Source organism: Pimephales promelas, chromosome 13 (genome assembly GCF_988280905.1).
Source record: "Pimephales promelas chromosome 13, fPimPro1.hap1.1, whole genome shotgun sequence".
NCBI lineage: Eukaryota > Metazoa > Chordata > Actinopteri > Cypriniformes > Leuciscidae > Pimephales > Pimephales promelas.
In genome coordinates this window covers 33259027-33286467 of record NC_142781.1, presented here as the reverse complement: position 1 = coordinate 33286467, position 27441 = coordinate 33259027, and the positions used below count along the sequence as shown (strand labels likewise).

At 37.6% G+C, this 27441-nt stretch overlaps 1 protein-coding gene across 5 annotated transcripts in view; it reads left to right on the top strand.

Annotated features, from left to right (window-relative positions):
• The window catches only part of col12a1b (collagen, type XII, alpha 1b), a 98688-nt gene extending 71632 nt beyond the window's left edge, over positions 1-27056 (top strand). For 2 of the 5 annotated variants that reach the window (XM_039690220.2, XM_039690219.2), the window contains exons 56-76: positions 570-713; positions 965-1129; positions 1218-1256; positions 2221-2359; positions 3392-3534; positions 4186-4295; positions 9549-9707; positions 9879-9956; positions 13542-13628; positions 13761-13814; positions 13921-14016; positions 16292-16345; positions 17510-17563; positions 17749-17802; positions 17926-17997; positions 18684-18719; positions 18806-18872; positions 19095-19277; positions 21142-21219; positions 21758-21928; positions 26188-27056. In XM_039690220.2, the coding sequence (XP_039546154.2) occupies positions 570-713; positions 965-1129; positions 1218-1256; positions 2221-2359; positions 3392-3534; positions 4186-4295; positions 9549-9707; positions 9879-9956; positions 13542-13628; positions 13761-13814; positions 13921-14016; positions 16292-16345; positions 17510-17563; positions 17749-17802; positions 17926-17997; positions 18684-18719; positions 18806-18872; positions 19095-19277; positions 21142-21219; positions 21758-21928; positions 26188-26309 (2105 nt within the window). In that variant the 3' untranslated portion in view covers positions 26310-27056. Of the gene's footprint in view, positions 1-569; positions 714-964; positions 1130-1217; positions 1257-2220; positions 2360-3391; positions 3535-4185; positions 4296-9548; positions 9708-9878; positions 9957-13541; positions 13629-13760; positions 13815-13920; positions 14017-16291; positions 16346-17509; positions 17564-17748; positions 17803-17925; positions 17998-18683; positions 18720-18805; positions 18873-19094; positions 19278-21141; positions 21220-21757; positions 21929-23482 lie in introns of all 5 variants that reach the window. The other 3 variants (XM_089118913.1, XM_089118912.1, XM_089118914.1) reach the window with 2 other exon arrangements.
• Positions 27057-27441: the final 385 nt, after the last annotated feature.

Genomic DNA, 27441 nt, shown 5'->3' with positions numbered 1-27441 from the left:
TTATGTTATGACTTTACTTGGTGGGGCACATCATTATTACCTAGTCATTTAGTAATTGTAGTAATTTGCACATAAATTTGCACTAACAATGAAGTAATGAATCATGTATTAATGCATATTAGTGTACCTGTCATATTATCTGGAAGTTGAAATACACGCCTTTGGCTTATTCTGGTAATTAACATATTAATTAAGACTATTAGTTAAAAAAATGAGTTAAAATGGAATTAATCCACAATTACATATTTAATTAATAACAATTCATGTATGAACTAATACATTAACCTTACAGACTCTTAATTAGTTCCTAATGTGGTAATCATTAATGAATAGCTTAGACAATCATTAGTTACACATTAATTCAGTATTATCTGTGCATTAAGCATGAAATAATGCTTATTAGTGCACCCGTATTGTAAAGTGTTACTGTTTTCCCTATTAAATCCAGTCACGCAGCAGATCTTTTGCCTCTCAGTCAGGCTGAGAGGGGTTGTTCCGGGGTTGTTTCATGTTAAACTTAGGAGGGATGAGTTTTGTTGATGTTGTTTCCTCACCTTTGACACTCACAGGTGTGGCTCTGAAGCATGTGAATGAGAAGGTCTTCACTCTAGACAATGGAATGAGGAGAAACGTACCGAAGGTGGTGGTGGCCGTAACAGATGGACGTTCTCAGGATGAAGTGCAGAAAAATGCTGCCAAGCTACAGCACGCTGGTATGACACGCTGCCAAACTGCAAAGTCATGACATAAGCATGAGCTCATTACCATATGACCACCCATATTCACACATCAGAACCTATTCAGAATCAAAAACTGTTGAACTACACCAGTATGCAGAGCTTTGACGATCATTGAAGGTGTAGTAGGAAACCACAACCTACTGTAATTATGTCTGTTTTGATGCAATAACACTTTAGTTATTGATTATAAGATGAATATGCTAATGTAGGGTGTTCCGTATCAGGTTACAGTGTGTTTGTTGTGGGCGTGGCTGATGTGGACTTCGTCGAGCTGCAGAACATTGCCAGCAAACCGAGCGAGCGTCACGTCTTCGTGGTGGACGACTTTGATGCCTTCTCCACCATTCAGGACAACCTGGTCACGTTCATTTGCGAGACTGCAACATCCTGTGAGTTGATGTTACAAATTATACTTTTAAGAGAAAATTTTATAGCTGATCTGTTCGAAAATAATGCATTTACGTTTTGCTTCCACAGCCTGTCCATTGATCTATGTTAATGGATTCACATCACCAGGTAGGCGTGTGTCATATACTGTACATTACTGTTCAAAAGTTTGGGATCGGCATGATTTTTTTTTTTCTTATCCTTAAAGGGATAGTCCACTTTTTTGAGAAATAGGCTCATTTTACATTTTAAAGTTGATTTTTACCTTTTTCGAATCAATTGAGACAATTTTCTGATATTTAGATGAATATCAGTAACCAGACAGTTTCTGGTCTCATTGACTTCCATAAAAAAGGTAAAACTCTTTAACTCTGGGGGAGTTGTAAAATGAGCCTATTTACAAAAAAAAGTGGAGCATCCCTTTAATGATGCTGCATTTATTTGATCAAAAATACAGTAAACTTTTTAACTTTTGTTATTTATAACCTATTTTCCAGGCATTACTCCTGTCTTTAGTGTCACATGATCCTTCAGAAAAAATTTTAAATGACTGTTTTTCTGCTTAAGAAACATTTCTTATTTTTAAAACTGTTCTGCTGATTCATATTTTTGAAACCATATACATTGTTTTGCATTGTTTTTTATTAATAAAATTAATAAAAATTTTTGTTTATTTTAAAATTTAAAATGTAAAAAAAAAATTAAAAATGAGAAGCATTTGAAATAGAATTTTTTGAACTTTCTAAATGTCTTTTACGATCAATTTAAAGGAGCTGTATGCAAGAAATTTATTTCAATTAATCAAACATTTTCCCTGATATGTCACGAGACATTAAGAAATCATGTTCATTGACTGACAACAGTAGTCCGGCTTGGATATTATCATTTAAAAAGATGCGCCGCTCTACAGTAATTTGAAAGTGATTGCAGTACCAGTTTTGGCCACAACCTTGCATATGGCTCCTTAAATGTTTAGTATAATCTCTTTAAAAAAGAAAACCATTATGACCCCAAACTTTTGAATGGAAGTGTTTGTATACAGTATGTGTGTTTATGTATGTAGACCACTAACATGAATTGTGTGATTCCACAGGATTCAGAATGCTGGAAGCTTTCAATCTGACTGAGAAGATGTACGCTAACACCAAGGGTGTCTCTATGGAGCCTGGTTCCTTCAACAGCTACACTGCCTACAGGCTCCACAAGAACGCTTTCCTGAACCAGCCCTCATCGTGAGCACAATCCTCTCTGCATTTAATTTGAATGACGATTTTGTGAACAATTCTGTTGACTCTGCATGGTGAATTTAAAGGAATCGATTTCTTAAGTTGAACACAAAAGGAGAAAAGTGAAAGCAGACAGTAACCAGGCACTATCACACATAGTGATCTGTTTTAAGGCATGCAAGACGTTGACCTCAAACCTGGTGTGATGCGTCTTGACACGTCATATTTGAATGTTCAAAAATCAGACCAAAGAGCAACAACTGAATGGCTTTTAGAAGACATTTACTGTAGAATAGAAGTCGTATGGACCACTTTTCTAAAAAAAAAAAAAAAAAAAATGGTACTTTTTGCAGCTTGAATGAAAAATTATATTTTTTGAGCAGCAAATCAGCATATTAGAATGATTTCTGAAGGCGAATTCAGTTTTGATCACAGGAATAAATCACACTTTAACATGTATTTAAATAGAAAACACTTATTTTTGATCAAATAAATGCAGCATTGTTGAGCATAAGTAATTTTTTCAAAAACATCCCGCGAAAAAATCACAGACCCCAAAACTTTTGAAGGTTTTTTTTTTTTTTGAGAGGGGAGATATTGGTAGATATTACTCCATTTCTTCAGATAACTGCAGTTATGCTAAATGTAATGTCATGTTTTTTTTACTGAAAACAGTAATGATGGTTATTTTAAATCAGTTGTTCGTACGATGACACTCTGGCAGCGTGCTTGTGTGCAGACATGTCTGTGAAAGTAATTTGGTATTAGAGAGTGTCATTAGAGGCCTGTAAGGCTAAAGTGAAAGCTTTCTTTGCCTTTTGTTAACATGCGGCTGCTTGCCCAGGTAGAGCCCACTATCCAAAAGCATTCAAAGCCACGGTTCTCCCACACACTTCCATGATTATTTTACCATAGAAAAGTACTGATAAAACAACACTGGAACAAATAAATCTAGTCTGGCCTGCCAGCGCTGATGTCTGCAGAAAGAGCAGATACTCCTCCTGGCTCTGACTAATTTTGTCTTTTTTTTTTTCACAGATATATTCATCCTGATGGCCTTCCTTCTACATACACCATCATTTTGATGTTCCGACTGTTGCCGGACTCACTGAACGAGGCCTTCGATATCTGGCAGGTGTCAGACAAGAATTACAAACCTGAGACCGGCGTCACCATCGACCGTAAATGCTGTTTCCCTCCTTATGTTGTTTTTGGTTTAAAAAAATATTTATTTTTAACAACAGATTTGTCCAGAACTAATTTATTAGGTTTTTCATCTGCAAAAAAAATATCTAATAATAAATTCTCACACACACGTTTGCTGGAAAAACAGATCTGTTTATGTCTGATTTGTTTATAAACTTTAATCAATTCCAATGGATGCTTCCAAGACTGTCATAAATCATTTGCAATAAAATAGATTTAAAAAACCCATCTGTGTCAGCCAGCTAGATAACTCTATCTTGGTTGCAAGTTTAAATCACCAGAGTTCATATTAACAAAGTTGATTGCCTCACAGAAAACCACATGTTTAAGATTACAGAGCATACAAACTCCCCATCCTGTACACTTTCATTTCTCTAAACCTTTTATTTCTACTGGGGAGAAACATCTGAGAAACAAAGTTTATACTTAAATAACATATCTGAGATCTATAGGCTTTGAAAAGGTCATAAAATGGCTTCATTCTCTCTGTCCCAGTGATCTGATTAGGTCTGGTCCACAACATCTCATTTAGAGCGATCATACATTTACTGTAGAGGATGTTTGCTTGCTCTAGTTTGTGGGAATTTTAACTCTTTGTCTCTACTTTTCTATTTCTATTTGCTCAGCGTCCGCCCAAACTGTGTCATTTTATAATAAGGATACAACAGGAGAGATCCAACGAGCCACGTTTAAAAATGATCAAATCAAGAAGATCTTCCATGGAAGCTTTCACAAGGTAAATTGCTTGTTTATTACTGTGCTTTTATGCATATTGATGGTAAAAAATTGGTGGAGACGTATGCCCGCATTCTCCACCAAAAATGTATCTTATGTCCAAATACAGAGCCAAGATATATGAGGTCTTCAGCAAAACAGACTTAAAACAAATGTCCATTATGTCTGAATGCTGAATCCACGAATATAGATCAAGGAGACAAATGTAGGACATTCACTGAGAGGCTTTGAATCTGAAATGAGCCAGTTTTGGACTGTGCATCAATGCTTTTGATGAGAATTTCACCAAAAGGAACACAAAATGCTTACGTTGAAATTATAGGTTGATGTGGCAAGCTGCAAAAAAAGACAAAATCACCTTACAAAAGTGTTTCCCTGGCAGACAAACAGGAAAATGTTGAGTCACTGCTCAAAAATAGTTATATAAGGGTGCCAGCAGATGCCAAGCGTGGAGCAGGTGAATTACTTTGAGTTGATTTATATGTTCATCCTTATCTTCTGTCAGTATCTCTGTCTGGCCTTGATCCTGATGGAGCGTCAAATTCACTGTCAAATTTGACCACAGGGGAAATTCTTGTGGTTTGAACGAGAGGTGTGGTGGCTTGTTTGTTGTGGTTTTGGCCTGTGTGAACATCAGTCTATACCCTCAGGAAACACATCACCAGTCACTTTAAAGTAAAACCGGACGGTGTGACAGTTTATAATGGGATATTGTAGAGACTGTGTATTTGTGTGGCTAGCAGTGGACAGTAAAGTACTGCTTTACAATATTTGAATGTGAGAATGACATGAATGTGAGGATGTGTCCCAAATAAGTCAAGATACTTTAGTACTTTAGTATGCCATGCAATATTGAAATCAGTTGAGGGTCACAGGTTGTTTATATCAGCTCTTTTTATTATATAAGTCTTTGGTGTTATACAATGCAAATTTGGTTTTGTGCTGATGTCAGGCTGCATTTGTTATGAATAGATCTTTTGGTTTGAGTCCATCAAGGTCTAAATCCTAAAGAGATGAAGTATTTTTCACTTGTAAAGTGTTTAATTTACTGTATTGGCCAAAAATAGGCATCACTGCACAATTATTTAATATGTAAACCATTTTTCCATAAAGTTTTTTTTCACTGTTGAGTGTGTTTGCAAACCCTGCGCTTCTGCATCATATGACAGTTTCTAATGAAAGCAAATGGAGTGGCATAAGCTTTCATCTTTGTGCTTGACGAAACCGTTCACGCTTCAGATCTCTCCTGTTTGGAAGGAAAAAATGCCTGAATTTCAGAAATGAATTGTGTTTTTTTAAGAGTTGTATGGTTCTGGCACATCATTTACTCATGCAGATGGCTTTTGGGTCTAGATAAACAAACATGATTTAGATTGTCTAGCTTCAGCGAAGTATTCATCAACTCTTTAAAGCTTTCTTATGGGGTCCAAGTAATGTGACTTTTGTTGCTCATAAAGTAATAGTTCTCCCTAAAATGAAATTCTGTCATCATTTACTCAAACCTGTGTGACTTTCTTTCTTCCGTGGTCTTTTTTTGGACCTCAACAGCCACTAGTCACTGTGTGGTTTCTTTGCAATGAATAACAGCAATGTGAACATTATTCAAAATGTCCTTTTGCGTTTCACTGAAAAAAGTCATTGGGAGATTTGTAATGGCATGATGACAGAACGTTCATTTCTGAAAAAACTTTTAACTCTAAACTCTAAAGGACCATGAGCGCGCAGAAACCTCTTAAGTAGCCGAGAGAAAGCGAGTATGGCCAGCAGAGACGTATCAGGATTTCTTCAGATATCCTCTGTGGATTTGGCTGACAGCTCTGTTTTGAAGAATCTGTCCAAACCTGTGGCAGGTTCAGTCCGTTTAAAACACCCTGCTTCTCTCTGCACTGGCCATTAAAGAGGGTGTTTGAGGACGGCTGCCAGTGATCCAATCAAAATGAGCAGAATTTAATTATTCTAATCAATTCCAACAATATTTCAGTGCAGCAGATTATAAACAGCAGGGATTGAGCCAAGTATTGGGTTTGGAAGGCCATCCTACACTTATTGTTATGCAGTATGTATGTATGTGCATTTTCTGTATACATGGAATATCTGGATTTCCTTAGAAATGTGACATAATCAATTATAATGTTACTTTTCATTCTGCTTTCTGACTGGACAGAATTGTGAGATTAATTGTGGTTACTTTATTCTATTGGCAGCATTAGTTTAAAAAAAAAAATCAGGAATAATATCTGCATATAGTTTTGTGAAAAAAATAACAAAAAGATTGAAAGTAAATATTTTTGAGATATTATTTTAAAGAATCTAATAAAAAAAATTCAGAAACAATTATTGTGAGATTAATTGTGAGTACGTTGGTTATTACATTGACAGCATCATTTTCAAAAACCAGAAAAAAAAAATTGTATAAAAGTTAGTACTTTTAAGAAAATGGTAAAAAATAATATTTCAACAAATGTAATAAAATAATAGTACACAATTATTTAATTTCAGAAACAATTATTGCATTTAATTATCTTGACACTATAACACTTTCATATGATTTTTCTTAATAAAGCGATACCATTATATTTTAGGTGGACCTTGACCCCTAAAATAGTATGCAAAACACAAATGTTTGAAATGTTATTATTTGCATAATGTGTTCTGTTTCACTTAAAGTAGTTATACTGTGCATTATGCAGAAAGCTGTCTGATATAATTCCGTATTGAAAATAATAATAGAGAACAGAAGAACCCGGAGACCTCCATGCTAAACAGTAAATAATCATGTCACATGTGCCACAGGAACAGCTCTAGATAATACATACCACATTTGACTAGACGTTTGCGTCATGCTTGTATTGATATTGACTAGGGTCTGATAGGCAGTTGGTGAAGAGACTGGTTTAAGCCCTCACAGAAAAATGGTGGTCTGGCTCCATAACAATCACTTCATCGTTCTAATGAATATCATGTCTTTTTCGCTTTGTTCAGCCAAACAGTGGAACGAACTTGCTGTATCTCAGGCCTGCAGCATGTTTACTAATGCTGACCAATCCTATGTGGTCAGATCAGAATCTCCTCAATCTGCTAACCGCAAATTTCCAATCCATTCCCGATCCATAGCATAAGTTCTGAACTTTTCCATTAGCTTGCGTTGGAGAAATGTGATTACACTGCAGCGTTCGGCTGGTGTTTAAGACTTGGCAGCACGGCGGTCCATGGCATATGGAGGAACAACTTCATCATGCGCAGTGGTGAACTGGGAATATCCGTGTACATTGATTATGTGGATCAGAGAGCTGAAAAAACTCTAAGGAGGCAATTGACTAAGAAATATAGAGCCAAGCAGCCATTACAAGGCCAAACACACCACATGCAGCCTGAGCAACACAATTACCATGACAGACCAATCAAATGATTCCAGAACCATGATTGAAGGCAGAGTAGTTCAAAGGTTATTGAGTACGTCTAACCATTTTGCACAACCTGTTTAGTGCCCTCATTGCCATATTTGGGGAAGATCAAGAGGAGTAAAAGTGCATTACCATTCAAAGTTTCTTAATGAGGTTAATTTGCATAGATTGGAGGATGAAAAGTAGTATTATTACTCAATAAATACCAGTTTATGTACAGTATCTGTAGTGAAGAGGTGCAACTACTAGGGTTGTAGTCAACCAAAGAAATGCTTAGTCGACCAAAGTCTTGTCCTGCGCAACGATTAGTCGACTAAAAAAATAAATAAAATAAAAACGTGATGTTTTGATTAAACATTTTTTAAACAATTGTCATTGAGCATTTATAAAACAACAACGAAAAAACATCACAAATAAATAAAACTATAATAATAATAATACAATTCTTTGAAAATTAAGTGATTTTTTAACTGCAAAAAGTGAAGAGCTCTCTCCTAGGTTTATAGTAACAGTCACAATCGCGCACCTGACCACACCACAGGCTGCAAAAAATATAACTGCTAGCTGCCACATAATGAAAAATCCCAACAAAAGCTCTCGTTTATACAGGCTTTATATTCTTCTTTACTTTCAAAGCTATGGGTTAACTTTCGTCCTGACGATCAAGGCGTTTTAAAACAACACACAAAAACCCAAATAACTAAAACAATCCTAATAATAGGCTGTAGGACCGCGTATAGGTTTATTTTCGTTTTGTTGCATTATTTAGGCTATTTTCAAATGAGTCAAGTGTACAAATAAAAACGAAAACATTAAGAAAACACAATCTATTGAGTCAGCATGATATAGCCGTTAAAAGGCTGCTCACGTCTTTTGCGCGCTCAAGTTCGATTTCAAATGTAGGCGTGCGACTTGCGCGCTCATAATGGAGCAACGCGATCGCCTCCTTCCACAGTCTTGTTGTCTTTGTTTTAAAATGCAGCCAGACAAAAGATTTAGATTTCCTGGACATTTTGTCGACTAAAACCAAAACAAGCAGCGTTCTAACTGAATGAATACAGCATCCCTTAGCGAGCGCGAAGCAGTAGCGCAGCCGGCCACAGGTGCGGTTCCCGAGTGTATTATGTGTGTGCGCTAAACTGTGGCGCAGTTACAAAAATAGCCTAAATTAAAGCATTTTAAAGTTGGGGACAAAACATAGGCTAATTATATTTAGAATACAGTAATAAATAACTGCTTATAAAGGAATAAATATCAAGGAGTAAATCATTGAAAAATTCTTTCTATTGGTAAAAAAAAAAATGCAACTGGTCGACCAATAAGAACGTCAGTCGACCAAGACGGCATCGACCGATTAGTCGACTAAACGACTAAAGTTGACAGCCCTAGCAACTACTGTATTTAGTGAATTCACCCCTCAAACTTTGTCAATCCAGAAAGATCAGATGGGAAATGATATGACAGACCCACTGTTGATGTATTTCAGCTTTATTATGTTATGATGTATTTGTTTACACTCCTTTTTGCCTGCTGTTAATCTATCCCAAATTTCTCTGTAAAAGTATTTTACAATGGACTCGCTGTTATCATCGCCTTGAACGTGGCAGGATGAATTTGGTGGTGAAAGAACTTGCTGGTTTTTATATGTGCCTCTGGCCAGAACACTCCCTTTGAATGGAGAGACTCCCAGAAATCCCTAATTAAGGCCTGAAGCTCTTGGATTTAGGAACAACATTATAAAACTGCCAACCGAGACTTATTTAATGATGCGCACTGCTGAAGATGAACGTAAGGTCTGACCTTTGAGCCAGTTGCAAGCTTGAACATCCAACAATCTTCTTTTATTCCAGCTCCACATCCTGGTGTCTCCCAAGAGCGTCAAGCTGAACGTGGACTGCCAGGAAGTGGCTGAGAAGGAGATTAAACCAGTAGGAAACACGTCGACGGATGGATTTCAAGTGCTCGGCAAAATGTCCAAATCTATCGGATCGAAAGGAGAATCGGCAACAGTGAGTGGCACCTTATGTACAAACCCCCTCACACACACACAACTTTTGTTATCACGTATTGACTGAGAGCTCAGCGCTCTCTCTTTCAATAGGGCGCCTGAGCCCCATATTGGAAAATGCAAACTTTTATCAAAGACACGTGCAACATCCGTTTTCTCTCTGGTTGTGCAGTTCCAGCTCCAGATGTTTGACATTGTGTGCAGTCTCGGCTGGACCAGCAGGGACAGATGTTGTGACCTTCCTTCAATGGTAAGTGAAGACTTTAAGAAAGCCTCCAGAGATCAGGGGCCAGTTGCTGCGATTACCAGCTGTGCGTAATTTACAACTTGGCCTAGGTTTGACCTAAACGGGCACTAAGTTGACTTACACAAGACTAAATATTAACATAACTCTACGTATAATTCAAATATGGAAGCCTCCGACCAGAAGTAATGGTTGGAATAAAATAGTAGATTTACTGAATTACGCCAATAAACACATTTTGCCTGACAGATTTCAATCCTTTAGAGTAAACCAGAGGTTTTTAACCCTGCTCCAATCCTAATCAAACACACCCGGACCAGCTAATCAAGCTCTTCCGGACCGCTTGAAGATCACAACATGAAGCTGGTTGGACATAAACTTTGCTGGGCAGTGGGTTGAGGACTTCAGCTTTTGACGTAAAAGATTATCTTGACATTTACACTTGTTTACATAAAGAGGGAGAATAGTATGTGAATCAATTGTGATGTGATCTGGGAAGACCCACCACATGGTGAAATTTGACATATTACAGGTTTTGAGACCCCTAAAGCTGGGTTCAAGCCCTTTCCAAATCTGTTTTTATTTCTTTTAAATGTAGGGATGCACGATATATCGGCCACCATATCGGCCGATATCGGTTAAATTTAATGTTATTGATATCGGTCAGATAAGAAAATTTCTTAAAGCCGATAAATAACATATTATTTCCCTCAGCTGAGATGCTTCTGAAGTGCACTGATCAACATGATGGTTTTGAATAGCTTGAAATATGATTGGAATCACTTCAAAAAAGTAAAAATACAGTTCCCTGCAACAGTTAATATCGGTTACATAAAATTATAATAAGAACATTATTATTGCTTGGGACATAGATTTTATGGTGAAACTTTTTTTTGTTTTTGTAATTAGGCTATCAAAAATGGCATGAAAATATGGATTTTGATTTATCAGCCAATATATCGGTTATCGGCTTTCAAATATAAATAATTATCGGTTATCGGTATCGGCCAAAGTTTTCATAACGGTGCATTCCTATACAAAAGTTGTGGTTATCTGAAGTCGGCTGACCGCTATGATTTTCACAAACGCAATTTTGAGAAAAACAGGTCTAATTAACGGTCACGTCCTGCGAGCGGGACGACTGGCACTCTTTATTTATTGCCTTTTTTTCATATCACATATTTTAGTAATCATCATAGATTAGGTATCATTCGAAAGCTTACGGACTCAAAATTCATCCTGTGAAAACCGTTTTGAAATTGGACGATTGAAAGGCGAGCAAGATCTTTTAAGCGAGCAACTTCAGACTCTTGTGCTCCGCATCACACCACACGATAACGCTGGATAAAAATAAATAAATAAAAACTTGCATGCTATTGTAGTTCACCCAGGACTGGACTTTATTCTGTCATGTGGTTTATTTTGATAGGTGAACTGTGTTTGTAGTGTTAAGAGAAGGAGAGCTTAACTGGAGATATTGTTTTTTGCGTATTCTTACAGAGAAACACAGTCTTTTCGGCTGGACATTATAAATCGCAATTTTTCTGCACTAAACTAGTGAATTTCCCCAAGATGTATTCAGAGAAGATAAAAAAGATGTTATAGAATATTAATTTAATAAAAACCCAATTTTGACAAAAAACTGACATTCAATCTATATTTAGACCTTACTGAAAACGTCCCAGCGCGACATCAGATGGGTTTTCCCAGATCGCATCACAATTGCTTTGTTAGCGGCTCTTCAATACGAACCCGACCTAAACTCGACCCTTTGTGTGCATGTTGATAAAATCAATCATAATAAATCATTTCTTATGTATCATTATCTATTTATTGATCCTTATTAATTGCAAATACAGTTTCTAAATGTTATTTACCAATCGTATTTCAATTGAAACATTTTTACTGTTACTTATGGGAGGCATGAATCGAGCATTTCAACACAATTTGTGCTCACATACAATATTTGAAGGCTGCTATTGGTTCACTGATGGTAAATGGCATATTATGCGAGTACGCATTACTTTATGGAAAGCTTGGGACCTACCATCTACAGTTTGTTCTGCCTTAAGAATAAATAGTGCAACCAAATAAGGTACAGAATTAGTTACAAACCAAATGAAAAAATGGCTTTGAACTTTTTCCCTCAGAAATTTCTAGCAAATTTTACAAATAATAAAAAAATAGCAAGTGACACATTGAATTAAGGTTGATATTTTGAAAGACTGAAATAGTACTTTCTTTAAACATACTCCAATAACCTTAGTCTTATCTACAACTTTACAATGTTGATACTAAGCCTCTCAAGTGTGGACTTTTTACGTTCAAATTGAAGTAAAAACTTATGAACGGCTGCTGCAACCTTACCTAGGGTTACACAAAGTTGAAAAGCCTTTAGGTTAAATTTCAGCTTCGAATGACCCATGAACCACACTGTTTGTGTCCCACACCATGCCTTTGATCAGTGTGGCCTCACGCAAGGCACTTAACCTCAGACCGCTCCAGTGGACGTGCCTTAAAGTCACGTTAAATTAAAAGCAAATGACGAAGTTAATCGGCTGTCACGCACATCTCCTACATCTTTTTTAGCTTCATCTGCCCACGCAGGTCTGTCGTAATATTCCATATGTTTCTGATGCAAATATGTGCTCAGCTAAACCGCTCGCTATATTATTAGATCATGTCCTTACTTTGATCTGATGTTGTGCACTCTTCCTTGATATTTGATTTGTCAACAGCAAATGTGTTTTAAAAGTGATGTCTGACTACCATTCATTTGTGGTTTTTAGTTTGAAACTGTGGAATTTTCTTCAACTTAAGTGCCTTTTTTTGGTAAAGGGTTGCAAATGTGAGTCTGTAATGCAAACCATGAGACCAGCTGTGTCCAAACCTTGTATTATATTTGGAGTCTTCTATAAGTAAATTATTAAATACTTTGAATGGGTATTTCTGACAGTCAAAACACAAGAGGTTTTAATTAGGCTTGTTGCAGTTGTGTGGCCTGGGTATCAATATATTCAAAGACAAAGACATTGATTTATGTGGAGAAAATGTTTTCCAAACCTTCTCCATTCTAGATTAACATATTATGGATTTTATCTTTGCAGTACATTTACTTATACGTATTATATCTGTCTGTTGATCCACAGTAAATGTCTTTAAAGCGTCAATGACAGATAAATGGCTAACAGCCAATCAAAATGCCTTTTGTATTCCATTAGTTCCTCTGTCAAACTTAATGAACTGTCTGTGACATACAAATGCCAAATTCTCAACGTGTTGTTATGGTACATGTAACTAGAATTTTCTTTGTGTTCATTTTAATACTTATGACATTTTCTCTTGTAATTTCATTATTTTCTCATCTTCGTTTTTTTTTTTTTTTTTGTGTGATAATAAACTTAATCTTAATTTAGGCTAAGTTATTCCAAAACTATGGAGAGGGACTCGCCACATCGATTTGTTTGAAGGACACTGACAACCTACAACCCTTTGGTCATCAGTCTGATCATGTCACCAACCAGCTTTTCATTTACTGTACCCATACAATGCCTTTGTTTGTTCAGGATTTTTGTTCTTTCTGTGATTTAGAGAGATGAATCCAAGTGTCCATCTCTTCCCAACGCCTGCACATGCACCTCAGACAGCACGGGACCCCCGGGGCCTCAGGGGCCAGTGGTAAGTCAACTGAAGTACAATTCAGACAATATTATTTAGATCGTAAAATTGTTGCATCATTTGAATTCAGAGTTAACATTATTATTGGTTGGATTTATAAAACTGTTCTCTGTGTATTTTCTCTTTTCCCAGGGTGCTCCTGGAAGCAAAGGACCACGAGGGGAGAGAGGAGAATCCGGTCAAGTTGTAAGTTGTCTGATTTTCCCTTTCTGTTCTGTAAAAATGGACTGAAGATGAATTCATCAAGTTTATTTGACAAACTTTCGTATATTGATTCTCTTTATTCCTGTAGGGTCCGATCGGCCAACGTGGTGAAATGGGTTTGCCTGGTCCGATGGGCCCTCCTGGACCACAGGGCCCTAGTGGGCACTCCATCCCGGGCACGGCTGTAAGTCCATCTCAATTTCCATCATGTGTCCATTGTATCCTCACACAGTCATATGTCAGTAGCCGGCCGTAAATCCTTAGGCTCACCAAACAGGGATTGTTCAGGTTATTTATTATAGTTGTGGCGGAGGCATAATTATGGCAGCGAGCTCTGGATTCAGCATTCCTGCGTGTCTGGGGGCTTTACACTCATCAGTGATCCTGATCCTGCTGCTAGCACACAAATCTCACTGGATTTACTCCCCTCTCAGTTTCAGCTGCTGTGTTTTAGTGCATTACTATTACTATTTCTCATACTTTGGAAAAAGATTTGAAACAAACCAATGACCCTAAGCATTAAAGGGGCTATATGTAGGTTTTTACTTGAAAAAAAAACTTTAAGATAGAGTCTTCATTTGTACATTAATGAGCCAACCATAATGTAATAGAAAGAATGACGGTTGCCTCCATCAGCCTGTAGGCTCAATTGTGTGTGGAGGAGTCGAGTCCGAATTGGCGGGAAAATTCACAAAATGTGACGTCATATGCGTTCTCGTCTACTTGGGCTTCATCCGTACGGCAGCCGTTAGTAAGCAATCGCTAGCAGTAGTGTTTCAAAAGGGATAAGTGGATAAGACACATGCCTTTGGTGTGAGAGACCCGGGTTCGAATCCACTGTGAGACACCAATGTGTCCCTGAGCAAGACACTGAACCCCTAGTTGCTCCAGAGGCGTGCGACCTCTGACATATATAGCACTTGTAAGTCGCTGTGGATTAAAGCGTCAGCTAAATGAATAAATGTAAATGGACTCTGAGGACGGAAAGAAGCGACCAGACACCCACGGAAACTCTTCGTACGTTGAAAAAAAATTCTTATCTAGTGCTGCCAACGAGCGTGCGTACCGAGAACGAGCACGAGACTGGCTGCAGTTTCTCTAACGGCCACTGGTGTCAGTAACGCTAAGAAATTTCAGAACTTCCGCAATGCTCCTTTAAACGTCGGTGTGAAACTTGCTCTATGCGAATGATTGCTCAAATCATGTGGCTGGAGAAGAGGAGTGTTTAGGGCTGCACGATATATATATATATATATATCTCATGGTTTTATATTTATATTAGGGGTTTAACTATGCACAAAAGTGACAGTTCGGTACGTACCCCCGAATCGAATCGTGACCCTAAAACTCTTGGGTCTCTAAACTCTTGTTTTGGGTTGGTGCATAGATTGTCTCTTCTTCTGCTCTTTTTCCTGTTGTGGAGGTTAGCAAACAGCATTGCATTACCCCGCACATGCTCGCTTCTGGATTGGAGCGTTGATTGTCTGTGACGACTGTATTCGGTTGGGTACGGTTGGGACGAATACATGTACCATTACACCCCCTATATATATGAAGAGTTCAGATGCAAAAGCCTCTAAGTGCCATTTGAAATTTTCTTCTAGAATGATCATTTTTGTCAAACTTGTATATGTAAGTTCAGTGATTTCACTTAAATGGCAATGATAATTACCTATTAATTGTTATTTAAGTGAAATTACTGAACTTAAATATACAAGTTTGATAAAAATCATCATTAAAGAAGAAAATTTCAAATGGCATTTAGAGGCTTTTGCATCTGAACTTTTCATATATATATATATATAATCAGAAATTTCGCTTGGGGGACTCGCGAGGCAAAGAAATATCACTACATGGATTTCACTTTGGATTCACTTGCGGATTCACTTGTGTTTTCAAGTGCCGTCTGGGTAAAAGTTGCTTCATTACACTATTGGATCTACTTTGCCCACAAAGTTTCATTAATGTGACTGTGCCTATCCATCAAAACCCATTCACTCCAAGAACGATAACTATAAATATAACAATACTAGCATCCACACCCCTGCATGATAATGTTCTGTTTTTTATAGTCATCTGTCACTTTAAATGCTTCAGCGCTTTAAACTCGGGTCAAATCTGATTGGTTGCCAATGTTTTTATTGTTAAAGAAAATCACTCTGAAAGTATTTCCTACAATATTATTCTTTACATTATCATCAGACCTGGACTTAACAACCACCCAGGGCACCTTAGCAATAATCTGGCGACAACCTGTGCATGTTGGAAGTGGATTTTGCACAGACAAACTCTAGAAATCGAGTTTTCCATCTTATTTTTCAGACAGTCTCTTCAATCACTCCTTGTTTCTCAGCCTTGTTCTCTGATCTGATGTATATGTTTAGTTTTTGTTTGAATCTCATTGAAGCCTTTTACCAAAGCTTTGGACACTCTTTTGACATGTCGTTTTCCCAACGCAGGGTCGTCCAGGTCCAAAGGGGGATCCAGGCGATGCTGGTTTACCTGGACAGAAAGTAAGTGTTGCTTTGCAAGAGTCTTTGGGGTGGGGGCCAAATAGGAGGATTATTCGCTCTCTACAGCCTGCGCTACCTCTCTGGACGGGCTCCATGTGGCAAACGTTAAATCTCAGGAGGAGGGACGATCACGTGCTAGTGCTAGATCACGCCACAAGATAAAATGTGGGTTGGGGCTGTAATTTAGGCAAATCCTGGATGGATGGATAGATTGATAGATTTGAATGACTTTATTTTTTCCATGCGACACCACAGGAGATGTTTTGCCGAATGTTCATGTTCTTCTTCATCCTTTTGAGTCAAAAAATACACCATAAAGGTAACATAAATGTCCATAAGACTTGTATTCACATGATAACTTAATCGCTATTCAAATGATACGTAATAGCTGCAAAATGAAGGGTGGATTTTTGATTAATGACTTTGAAAATTTCAGTCTGTTCCTCATTGGACTTCTGAAGACATATCTGATTACTTTTAAAACTATTTGTGTAATTTTTCAAGCTTGAAAGCCTCAGTCCCCATCGTGAAAAAGAGCACTGTGGACATTCATCTAAGTCTGGACGTTTTGCAATAGCACAAGGTTGAAGTGTCAACACACAAAAAAACGAGCACAACTGGTTCCTGAAACCACAAGGGAAATGAGGGATTGGTAGCTATGCTGTTCCTGTTTTAAAAGCAGACTATGTTTATTTGAGTTAATTACCAAATTAAAAAGGCTGAAGGTTTTCACACTGTTGTGAGTAGACTTCATGGTCATTTTGTCAGTTCTTCCGGACGGACTGTGTTAACGAAGAGTGGTGGGCCGAGCCATGCAGGTGACCATGTTAGAGTTAGTTGCTATAACAACATGCATTTAATGACTTGCAGAGAATGCAGCCAGGGTTTATAACGGCCAGTAAAACGGATCTGGAATATATTAAGTACCCTGTAAATCTAATGCCAAGACATCAAAGGAGAAGCAGGATTGACAAAGAGAAAGATCGACAGAAAGAAAGCTAGCGTGAACCAAATGGAAGGATACCATCTTGTGTGTTGGAGGACACTGTTTGTGTAAAGTGGTTTCATTTGTTTGGTCGGAGGCAAGCGACCTGTGCTAACGTGAGACTCTGGCACTGAGTCTGCTAGTTTTAGCTTTTGTTTTTCTTCCATTCTTTCTCTCAGGGTCCACCGGGACCGGCTGGTGCCATCGGGCCTATCGGACCGGCTGGAATACGGGTGAGTGAAGCATATATACATTTGTAAAGTACTCAAATGTGCTTAATTGTCAAGATCTCTGTAGTCCTTAAAATAGGCTTGGTTTTTCATTTTGTGGTGAAATACAACACAGATGTTTCATGTGATGCAAACGTGCATTTGTTATCAGTCTAATGCAGATCTGTGCATGTATGTCATCAATGCAGGGACCCCCAGGGAAGGAGGGGCAGATGGGATCCCCGGGCCCTCAAGGACCTATGGTATGTACTCGATTCTTTTGTGGGGAGGGAGTGTTGTTAAATTTGTGTTCTTTTGCCGAGATGTGAGAGTGTATTGCAGACATCTGTTTTGCTGAAGACCAAAGCTGTTATTCTTTTGTTCAGGGACCCCCAGGAGCCCCAGGAATGCCAGGACCTACTGGAAAGCCTGGAAAGAATGGAGATACAGGTGTTCCGGTATGAAACCTTCTGGTTTTCATAGACGTACAACAGCACGACACTGTCACTGCCAGTAAATTGCTAAATTAGTCAAAATGCGTATGGCAGAAGGAAAGAAAAACTACACCTCTTAAATACATCCATTGTTTGAGAGCGAAAAGGGATTTCTTCCAAAGTCTCTGCTGATTTTTCTTCACCCCAGTAACCTCACACGTTTCTTCTAGAAAAATCAGGTTTGCAATCTAAAATCAAGAGATCTCAATGTGAACATTTGTCATCAAATGATCGAAGCTGCTCCACATTCATTTTATAGCTCTTTACTTCTACTGTTTGACAACATCTAGGTCTATTTTTAGCCTATTATTGCTTCTCTTTTGGTACAAATTTGATCATTAAATGAAACAACTCAGTACTCCATTGTGTCTCCGAATCTATAAAAGAGCAAACCCTGGCCAACACTTTTCTTTTAATAGTTTAATCTCAGTTGCACCTTTTATGAGTTTAGACATCTTTCTAAAACATCGAGACTGTTGAAAAAGGAGATAGTCCGACACGATCCACATTGTTTGCAGTTCAATAAATATTTACTCACTGAAGTGCGCAGTGCGGTTTTGGGCATAAATGAGGAGCGAATGAGTGAATTTAGCTCATCTTTGGATGCGTCACAGTCTATTTAAAGAGAAATTTGATTTTCATTCATACAGGGACCTTCTGGGGTTAAAGGAGACAAAGGAGAGAGAGTGAGTGATGGTTTTAATATCTGCTTTTATCATTTCATGAGAGTTTGAGTGGAGGAGACGTTAACATCTCATATTCGTCCTCCTAGGGAGACTTTGCGTCTCAGAGCATGATGCGCTCTATTGCCAGACAAGTCTGCGAACAGCTCGTGAACGGTAATGCATTTCCAATGTCTTATGCTCATTTATTTGATCGAAATACAGTAGTGAAATACCATTACAATTTAAAATAACTGTTGTCTATTTATTTATTAATAATGTCTCACATGATCCATCAGAAATTGAACTGACCCGAAATCTTTTTTAACAGATGTTGTATATGCAAATAATAACAAGGGTTGCATTATAATCCACTGTTTTGCGTTTTACGTTTTACAGGACAAATGGGTCGATTCAACGAAATGCTGAACCAGATCCCCAACAACTATCACAGCAACAGTCCAGGCCCCTCTGGACCCCCTGGACCTCCCGGACCCGAGGGATCACGTGGAGAGCCCGGTCGTATGGGCAGGAACGGCCTTCCCGGGAGTCCAGGGTTGCCTGGTCGGCCAGGAGAACGAGGTACCTAAAACAACAGCCAAAAAACATGAAACTGTGCCAAATACAGCCATGTGATTTTAATCAGCCTCAAGTACTGTGGTTAGTTTGGACGTCTGCCCTTGACTGTACAGTATATGTAGGAATGCGAAGACAAATAATTAATGCCTAGTGAGCTTCCGTGTGGTTTACTGTCTAAATTAAAAGGAAACCTTATACACTCTTAAAAATAAAGGTTCTCGACTGTCGTTGATGGTTCCATGACAAATCCAAGGAACGTTTCCATTACATCTTAATGGTGGAAGAAGGTTCTTTGGATTATTAAAATGTTCACACTAAAAGGGAGGTAGTCTTCATAGTTCATAGTACACTTATTGCAGAGCTGGAACTGGGAACACATTTTGTGGGACTAAATTAGCTTTAGCTTTTAGTTTCTGTTAACTAAATTAACAGGAACTACAAGTGAAGAGTTCAGATGCAAAAACCTCTAAGTGCCATTTGAAATTTTCTTCTAGAATGGTCATTTTTATCAAGCTTGTATATTTAAGTTCAGTAATTTCACTTAAATGGCAATGATAATTACCTATTAATTGTCATTTAAGTGAAATTACTGAACTTAAATATACAAGCTTGATAAAAATGACCATTCTAGAAGAAAATTTCAAATGGCACTTAGAGGCTTTTGCATCTGAACTCTTCAAGTGTATTTGCCGAACACATGCCACACGAAACCATATTTTGATTACCAAAAACCAGGACACTCGGCCTGGCAAACAGATACTCAAATAATACTCGAAGTTTACTCAAAGATGCCTTATTAACTTCAATATAATTAAAGTAGGCTATGCATCCTTATGGATAGAAAATTGTTATATAACAAGACACAAATTCAGATAGGCTTCTCAGATGTTACTCAACATGTTTTATTATGACAGGTTTAAAAAATAATACATGAAATAATGATGGAAAAAATATTTCTCCTGTGTTAGAAAAATTTATGTATAAATAATAAATAACTAAAATAAATACAAAAACATTTTTTTGCTCTCACAAATTTGAGAAATGAACTAACAAAATATATTCATATCTTTTAGTTTTCTTCCTCTTTATCCTGTTTTTCTTTCTCATCCTTCTATATTTTGATGTAGAGCAGATCTTTCCCAGCAGTTTTTTGAAATCCTGGACATTATCATCATTTTATAAAAAAAACAGCCAGGACAAGACTCGAAAACAGGACATGTCCTGGGAAAACAGGACTGTTGGTCACCCTAGCACCCGCCATTTTTGAAAAGCTGTGTAAACACACAGTTTACATATTCTTATTCCACAAATATGGAAAACGGCGATAAGACAGCAACATAGAGAAAGCCATTTACCCGTCGACGTTGTTCTTTTCTCAGCCTCGATGATGTGTAGCACAAGTGTTTATAGGAGATTTAGTCTCTTAGCCCTGCTTTTTGCATAACTTATACAATCTCCATTATCACAAAACCCACCACACACTGCTCCGAAAAACACAGCTCTGATCACGGCGTCCTCCATCCTCCAGTTGTTTAATGGCGCCCATAAATAACGCGGCAGTCGGCTGGTTTATATCACTGCAGAATTACTATTGGAGGTGTGAATGCGACCAGGATAATGGCCGTAGGGAGAAATTTAGTTCTCGGGGGATCGACCTTGTGGGAAAGGGTTGTTTGAAGAACTGTTCCCTGAAAAGTTCTTTGGGGATCCAAAAATGATGGAGCCTTTCGTTTTAAGAGTGCAATTACCTGATTTTTCACTTAGGTGTGTGTTTACAGCATGTTTAGCAGCAGTGTGTTGCGATGCTGATAGGCATGCATGTCTGTGTTTGGGCTTATATTTCTCTGTTTGTGTGCATTTACATTAGGACCAGCTGGAGAGAAAGGAGACAGAGGAAATCCAGGCACCGGAGAGAGAGGACAGAGAGGAGCCCCCGGACCACCTGGTATGTTTCATGCGCACATTTATACGCCGAAACTCGTTTACCTAGCTTAGCTCACGGTCATGAAAAACCTTGAAATATCTCTGATTTACTGGCCTGTTTTCTTCCTTTTTCTTAGAAAGAAAGAGATAAGGCTATATTTTATCTCACGTCCGCCACTTTTATTTTCAGACAGCTGAATGTGTTATGTGTTATATGATATGATGCTTAAAAAAATGAGCAGGCATAACTCTTCCAGACTTTTCATCACAGAAACTGTATAAAGGTCGCTTGGTAACACTTCACCTCTACACTTCATTTTAATACACTAATTATGCATTGGTTTGCACCTTATAATGCATTCTAAATAATTGTAACCACATTATAATGCATTATAGTACTTTGTTGCGCCTTTAGAAAGTATAATGCATTAAAACATATTTTAACTTTGGTTACAATTATTTATGAAAAATGCAATGCATTGCTATGTACATTATGAAAACCTTTATAATGCATCACACTGTACATAAAGACTTCAGGTAAAGTGTTACTATTTCTTTAGGCTCTCCAGGCGAGTCCAGAACCGGCCCTCCGGGTTCAAGCGGTTCTCCAGGCATTCGTGGTCCGCCCGGTCGCAACGGTGTCGCCGGTGTACGTGGTCCGCCCGGCCCGCCTGGCTACTGTGACTCCTCTCAGTGTGTCGGTATGCAATATAACGGACAGGGTTATAGAGGTACGTCCCTCATGTTCTAGCTCTGCCTGGTGCATGACAGTAGAAATAACATTTAATGGCATGTGTAGTGTAACGCAGTGCATGAACTGAGCAGTAGATGACGCTCAGCAGAATAATGCAGATTATCATGGGTGAAACTTGCCAAATTTGTCCTATTTCACCCCAAAATTAAAAGAAGCAAAGTTTGAAAACATTTTGGATAAAGAAAACAAAGCTTTTTTTTTTTTTTTACCTCTTAAACGCTACCAAGCATTACGTTTGAGCTCGGTTGATTTTTGTTTTATATTGTTAATATAAAAGTAGTTCACTTTAAAAAAAAAAACTTTTGCTGATAATTTACTCACCCCCATGTCATCCAAGATTTCAATGTCTTTCTTTAGTCGAAAAGAAATTAAGGTTTTTGATGAAAACATTCCAGGATTTTTCTTCATATAATGGACTTCAATGGGAACCAAACGGTTCAAGGTCCAAACCAGAGTTTCAGTGCAGCTTCAAAGGGCTTTAAACGACACCAGACGATGAATAAAGGTCTTATCTAGCGAAACGATCGGCCATTTAAAAATAAATAAAAAAAAGTTTACGTTTTATAAGCACAAATGCTCTCCTATTTAAACTCATTCATCAAAATTAACGAATCTTTTTTCGAGTCATGACTCGAAGGGTCCTAGATAAGACGTCCTCATCGTCTGGTGTCGTTTAAAGCCCTTTGAAGCTGCACTGAAACTTTCATTTGGACCTTGAACCATTTGGACCCCATTGAAGTCCATTATATGGAGAAAAATCCTGGAATGTTTTCATCAAAAACCTTAATTTTTTTTCGACTGAAGAAAGAATGACATGGACATCTTGGATGACATGGGGGTGAGTAAATTATTAGCAATTTTTTTTTTAAAAAGTGAACTATTCCTTTAAGTCTTTTCTGCTTTTTCTTTGTCTATTAGAATATATATTAAAATATAATGTATTCCTGTGATCAAAGCTGAATTTTCAGCATCATTAATCCAATCTTCAGTGTCACATGATGCTGATTTGGGAAAAAAAAGTGTTCTTGCTGAATAAAAGTATTATTTTAACTGACGCTAAACTTTTGAACGATAGTGTAACGCAAAAAAATAAAATCTCGTTTCGTTAAAGCGGAAAAAAATAAATAAAGTGAGAATAATAATTCCAAGTCTTCAAAAGACTTATGCTACCTTTATGTGAGAAATAGACCAAAATAGAGTTGTTATGCACTGATAATTTCTCTAGATCGAACTTTTTTCTTCTCATATGACTTTAGAAGATACTTTAAAAGAGCCCTGGTCATTTTATATTTTTGGGCCTTTAGGAAGCTTGAAAACATAGTCTTTCACCACAAAAGAATAAATAATGACAGGATGTCCCTTTAATTGCCCTAAAAAAAATGGCTTCATTTTCTTTATGTAAAATCATTTTCTCCTGTCTTTCGATTTTGGGATGAAATGTGCTCCGGATCTTCACCCTCACTTAGTATCACAGTATCAGTTTGTGATTTGTCTAGCGAAGAATTCTAACACCCTCTTTGACCTGTTCCAGGTTCATAAACTTTCTAAACCACCTGTGCTGCTTACACTTTGAAATCCTGAGAAAATCACATGTTATTGGGCTCTGTGCGGATAACCACCACGGAGATGATTAAGCGAACACTATTGAATGAAAGCAAACAAACAAACAATAAAAGCAACAAACAGAGATTACGATCTGCGGATGGGTACTAACAACAACTCACAGCCACGGGGCATCAGTGACGGCAGCCAAAACAACCGAAAACAAGCTGCAGTCGGCTGGAGACGCATGACCAAAACACACCAGCAACCACAACAAATACTAACCAGGTGGATCTGTGGCCAAAACACCCGTCATCTAGCATGTTAACTCCAAGAGTTTTAGTAAATGAATCCCAGTCCACTAAAACGCAGTAGTTTTTAACCCTCGTAGTGAGCTTGAATTCAACTGCTTGCTGAATGCTGACACCAGTGCCTTAAGTGGTCTCGCTCAGGGCCAGTTTGAAGCACGTCCCTGGATGTTTCTCTTATCTTTCCAGTGTAATTCGTTTCTGTTTTGGCAAGATCAATCATGTCTCTTTCGATTGGCTGTGAGTAAGGGGTTTGATGAATATCTGAATGGGCGTGTGGTTGAATTCTTGATATCCGTTCTCATGTTGATATTTTTGCTTGGCAGGCCAACTTGCCCATATCAGCAACCATTTGTATTGATAGTCAGTGTCTATGTATATGTGTGTACTGACACACACAGACAAGCAGGGGTGTCCAAAAGTCTGAGGGTGACGTACTAAAAACGGAAATGTGACAACATTGTCAAATCCTTCACATGGATCAGAGAGAACCACTAAAAAGTTTGTATTATGCGTGCCAGGCCGGTAGTTGGCTATGTTACCTTTTAAAGGAACACTACACTGTTTTCACGTTTTTGTAGTTTACACGAACTTGCACTTTGAAACATATTTTTAAAACGCCCCATGAACATCATTTTTAGTGTCGTGTAAACAGCTCCTGAGACCTCATTGAAAACGTTTTTTTTTTTTTTTTAAATTTAAAAATCTATAATTTGATTCTTCCTCAAGTGTTTTGTGTTTGGCAGACACCTTTATCCAAGGCTGCTTAGGTTATGTTCAAGTTATTTATGCTGGCATCATTTGTATTGCCTGGGAATCGAACCTGTGACCTTCGGCGTGAGCTACAGGAACAATTTTTGTGATGTAAAATGAAGATTTTAACCCCTTAACTGTCACGTCCCACTATATTTTTAAAGTCCCCGTGAACCGGAAGTTGCAAACGATTTTTCTCCAGTGCTGTGACGTATTTCCAAGTGAAACGGAATATTGAACAGAGGGCAGGGTTTTACTCTAGCGCTCCTCCTCTCCATCTCTCGCTCATAGCAAACTAACGGTTTGAGGGGAGTGGTTAAGCGTTTCCCCACCCAAACTGTGAAACCTACGTCATCAGAAAAAGAAACCGTTTCAGACCGGAAGTAACTTTTCAGATTTTGATTAAAGATTACTAAGGTAAAACATTTTTTTAATATATATTCACTTGCACGGATTAATTGTTCACCACAAGACTAGTAATATGCGCTAACAAAGTAAATATGTTCAATTTTGATTTCACAGGGACTTTAAAGCAATAATATCTTAGTAAAAACCTCAATTAATATTGACAAACTATATATCATTTGAAAGCTTACTATCTCTAGTGATTTTCAAAATAAATTACAGAGGAGCCATAATTTGTCAATTTGCAACAAGAATGTTCAGACCTTTGTTTTAAAATAGCAATGAACATGAAAAATCATGGGAAAATGGTAGAAACCTCAGTTTGTTTTCATGCCAAAAGTTCAAAAGATAGCATCCATTCAATTATTTTGGAAAAAAAAGGTCTGAAAAGTTTGAAATATAAAGAAAAAATAAAATAAATTCACCATGTGTGATGTGGCAGGAAGCTGTAACGCACATGCGTGTTCTTTGTATGTGTTTCTTAAGAGGTTGAATTCATATCAAAATCTGCCAAACTTCCCATACTACTTCTGAATAGGATCTCTACTTCATAAATTGTATGAAAATTGTGGAAATATGGGTTCATATCACTCAAAACACATATGGAAATGCAGGCGCCCTTGTGTGCCTTAGTGGAAGCGTTTGGTATTGCGCCCAAACAAAATCTTCCAGAAAGCTCTTTTTTTTTTTTTTTTTTAGATATCAACCTAAACTTTTTAAACACATCTTGTTCAGATTTTTGGTTTTAATTTTTCTGCAGTTTTAGGGTAGCCCAGGTTTTGAAAATATATATTTAATGTAAAATGTGAATAATTGTTTTTTTTTTTACCTTCTATAACCTTCTATAACTTTTTTTCTTTTTTTTTATTTATTTCACTTCGACAAAAATCTGCCAAATGTCTTCTTTAAAATAAGACCAATCATATGTCTATATTCCAAAGCGTTCTTGAATTACAACCATTTAAGTTCAAAATGTGCATTTCCAAAAAGGGGGGTAACAGTTAACAGGTTAAACTAGTTCATGAGTTTGAACTTTATCATGAAATTGTTGCGCTGATGTAATTTGGACCCCACTGACTTCTGGACCCCACTGTGTGTGTCAAGCCCATATATAAAGCACTGACCTATTGAAAACCCCCCAACTAGCCGTTTCTTAGCCACATTGAGGAAGGTAACAATGCTATTTTGCTTGAGTGACTCAATTGGCCACTGCCGTATCTCCAAGCAGAACAGTTTCCACCTGACGCCGAGCGCATAGACCCAATCCTAGAAGAAGACTTTGAGATTTCACCAAACCAACGACGCAAGAGGTCATTGCCAGAGGCGGGATCTGAAAGGAAAGCGTGGTAAAAGAAGGGGAAGTTCACTGGCTCACGTTATTTGTTTGTTGACGTCCCGACGGCCTGTACGGACAATTTAACCCTTCGAACCTTGTGTGAATTCAGCAGATCGGACGCATGAATCTCCTAATGTAACCTCATAGCTTCTTTCTCTTCCACTTGTACTCCATCGCTTGTAAAATCGCATTGAATGTGTCACACATCGCAGCGTGCAGTTGAAAGGTGTTTGATAATTTATTAACATTGAAGGGTTCCCAAAGATCATCATCGCCTCTGCATATTCACCAATCATCATGTATGTCTCATATGAATACACATTAGTTATCCATTTCTGTCTGCGTTCACATGAGAGATTGTCTTTTTTTTTTGTTAACATCTGCAGTAAAACGTGCCCTTCATCACAATATTATAAATAGGATATTGATCATATTGGATGAATGTTTGATTGAACCTCACAGCTGATTTTACCAAAGGTGGAATTGCATGTCTGTGCTGTATATTAGGCCCTATGTTTGTTTTATTTCTATTTTTTAATTTTCATTTGTAGTTGTTTTTTTTTCCTTTTTTTAATCCAGAATATAGTTGTTGTAATTGTTGTTTTATCAATATCAAATGCAGTTTTGGCATTTGCGTGCAAGACTATAGATATAGTATTGCTGCTTCATGTTTGCAACTGCACATTGTGAATTCCACAGCCTTATTTTCTTATTTATTTCTGAAACAGAGGAGGCATTTTTCAATAAAACTACTGAAAATATGGCATGTGCCCTCTTTTTTTTTTAATCGATGGTGTCATTTGATGAAGGTTTTTCATCAGCAAAAGGACTATGAAATCTAAATCTAAAAAGTTGGAAACATTTCTGTGAAGGTGAAGTGTCTTTATTGCTTTCATGCGTTTTGTAAAAGTGACAAACTAATTTGTTCCTGTTTAAACAAGAAACGCTTCAAACCGTGAAGGAAAATAGTTTGTCAAGTGCTGAAAAAGGATCTGACATTTCTCACAATTGTGTGATTTTACTATTTCATCACTCATGACATTCATTTGGGGGCCAAAGTTCCTCAGAAATTAGCGGTTTGTGATTTATGAGTAAATCAAGTTATGGTTAACTTGAGACTTTCACATTTTGTTAAAGAATATAAAT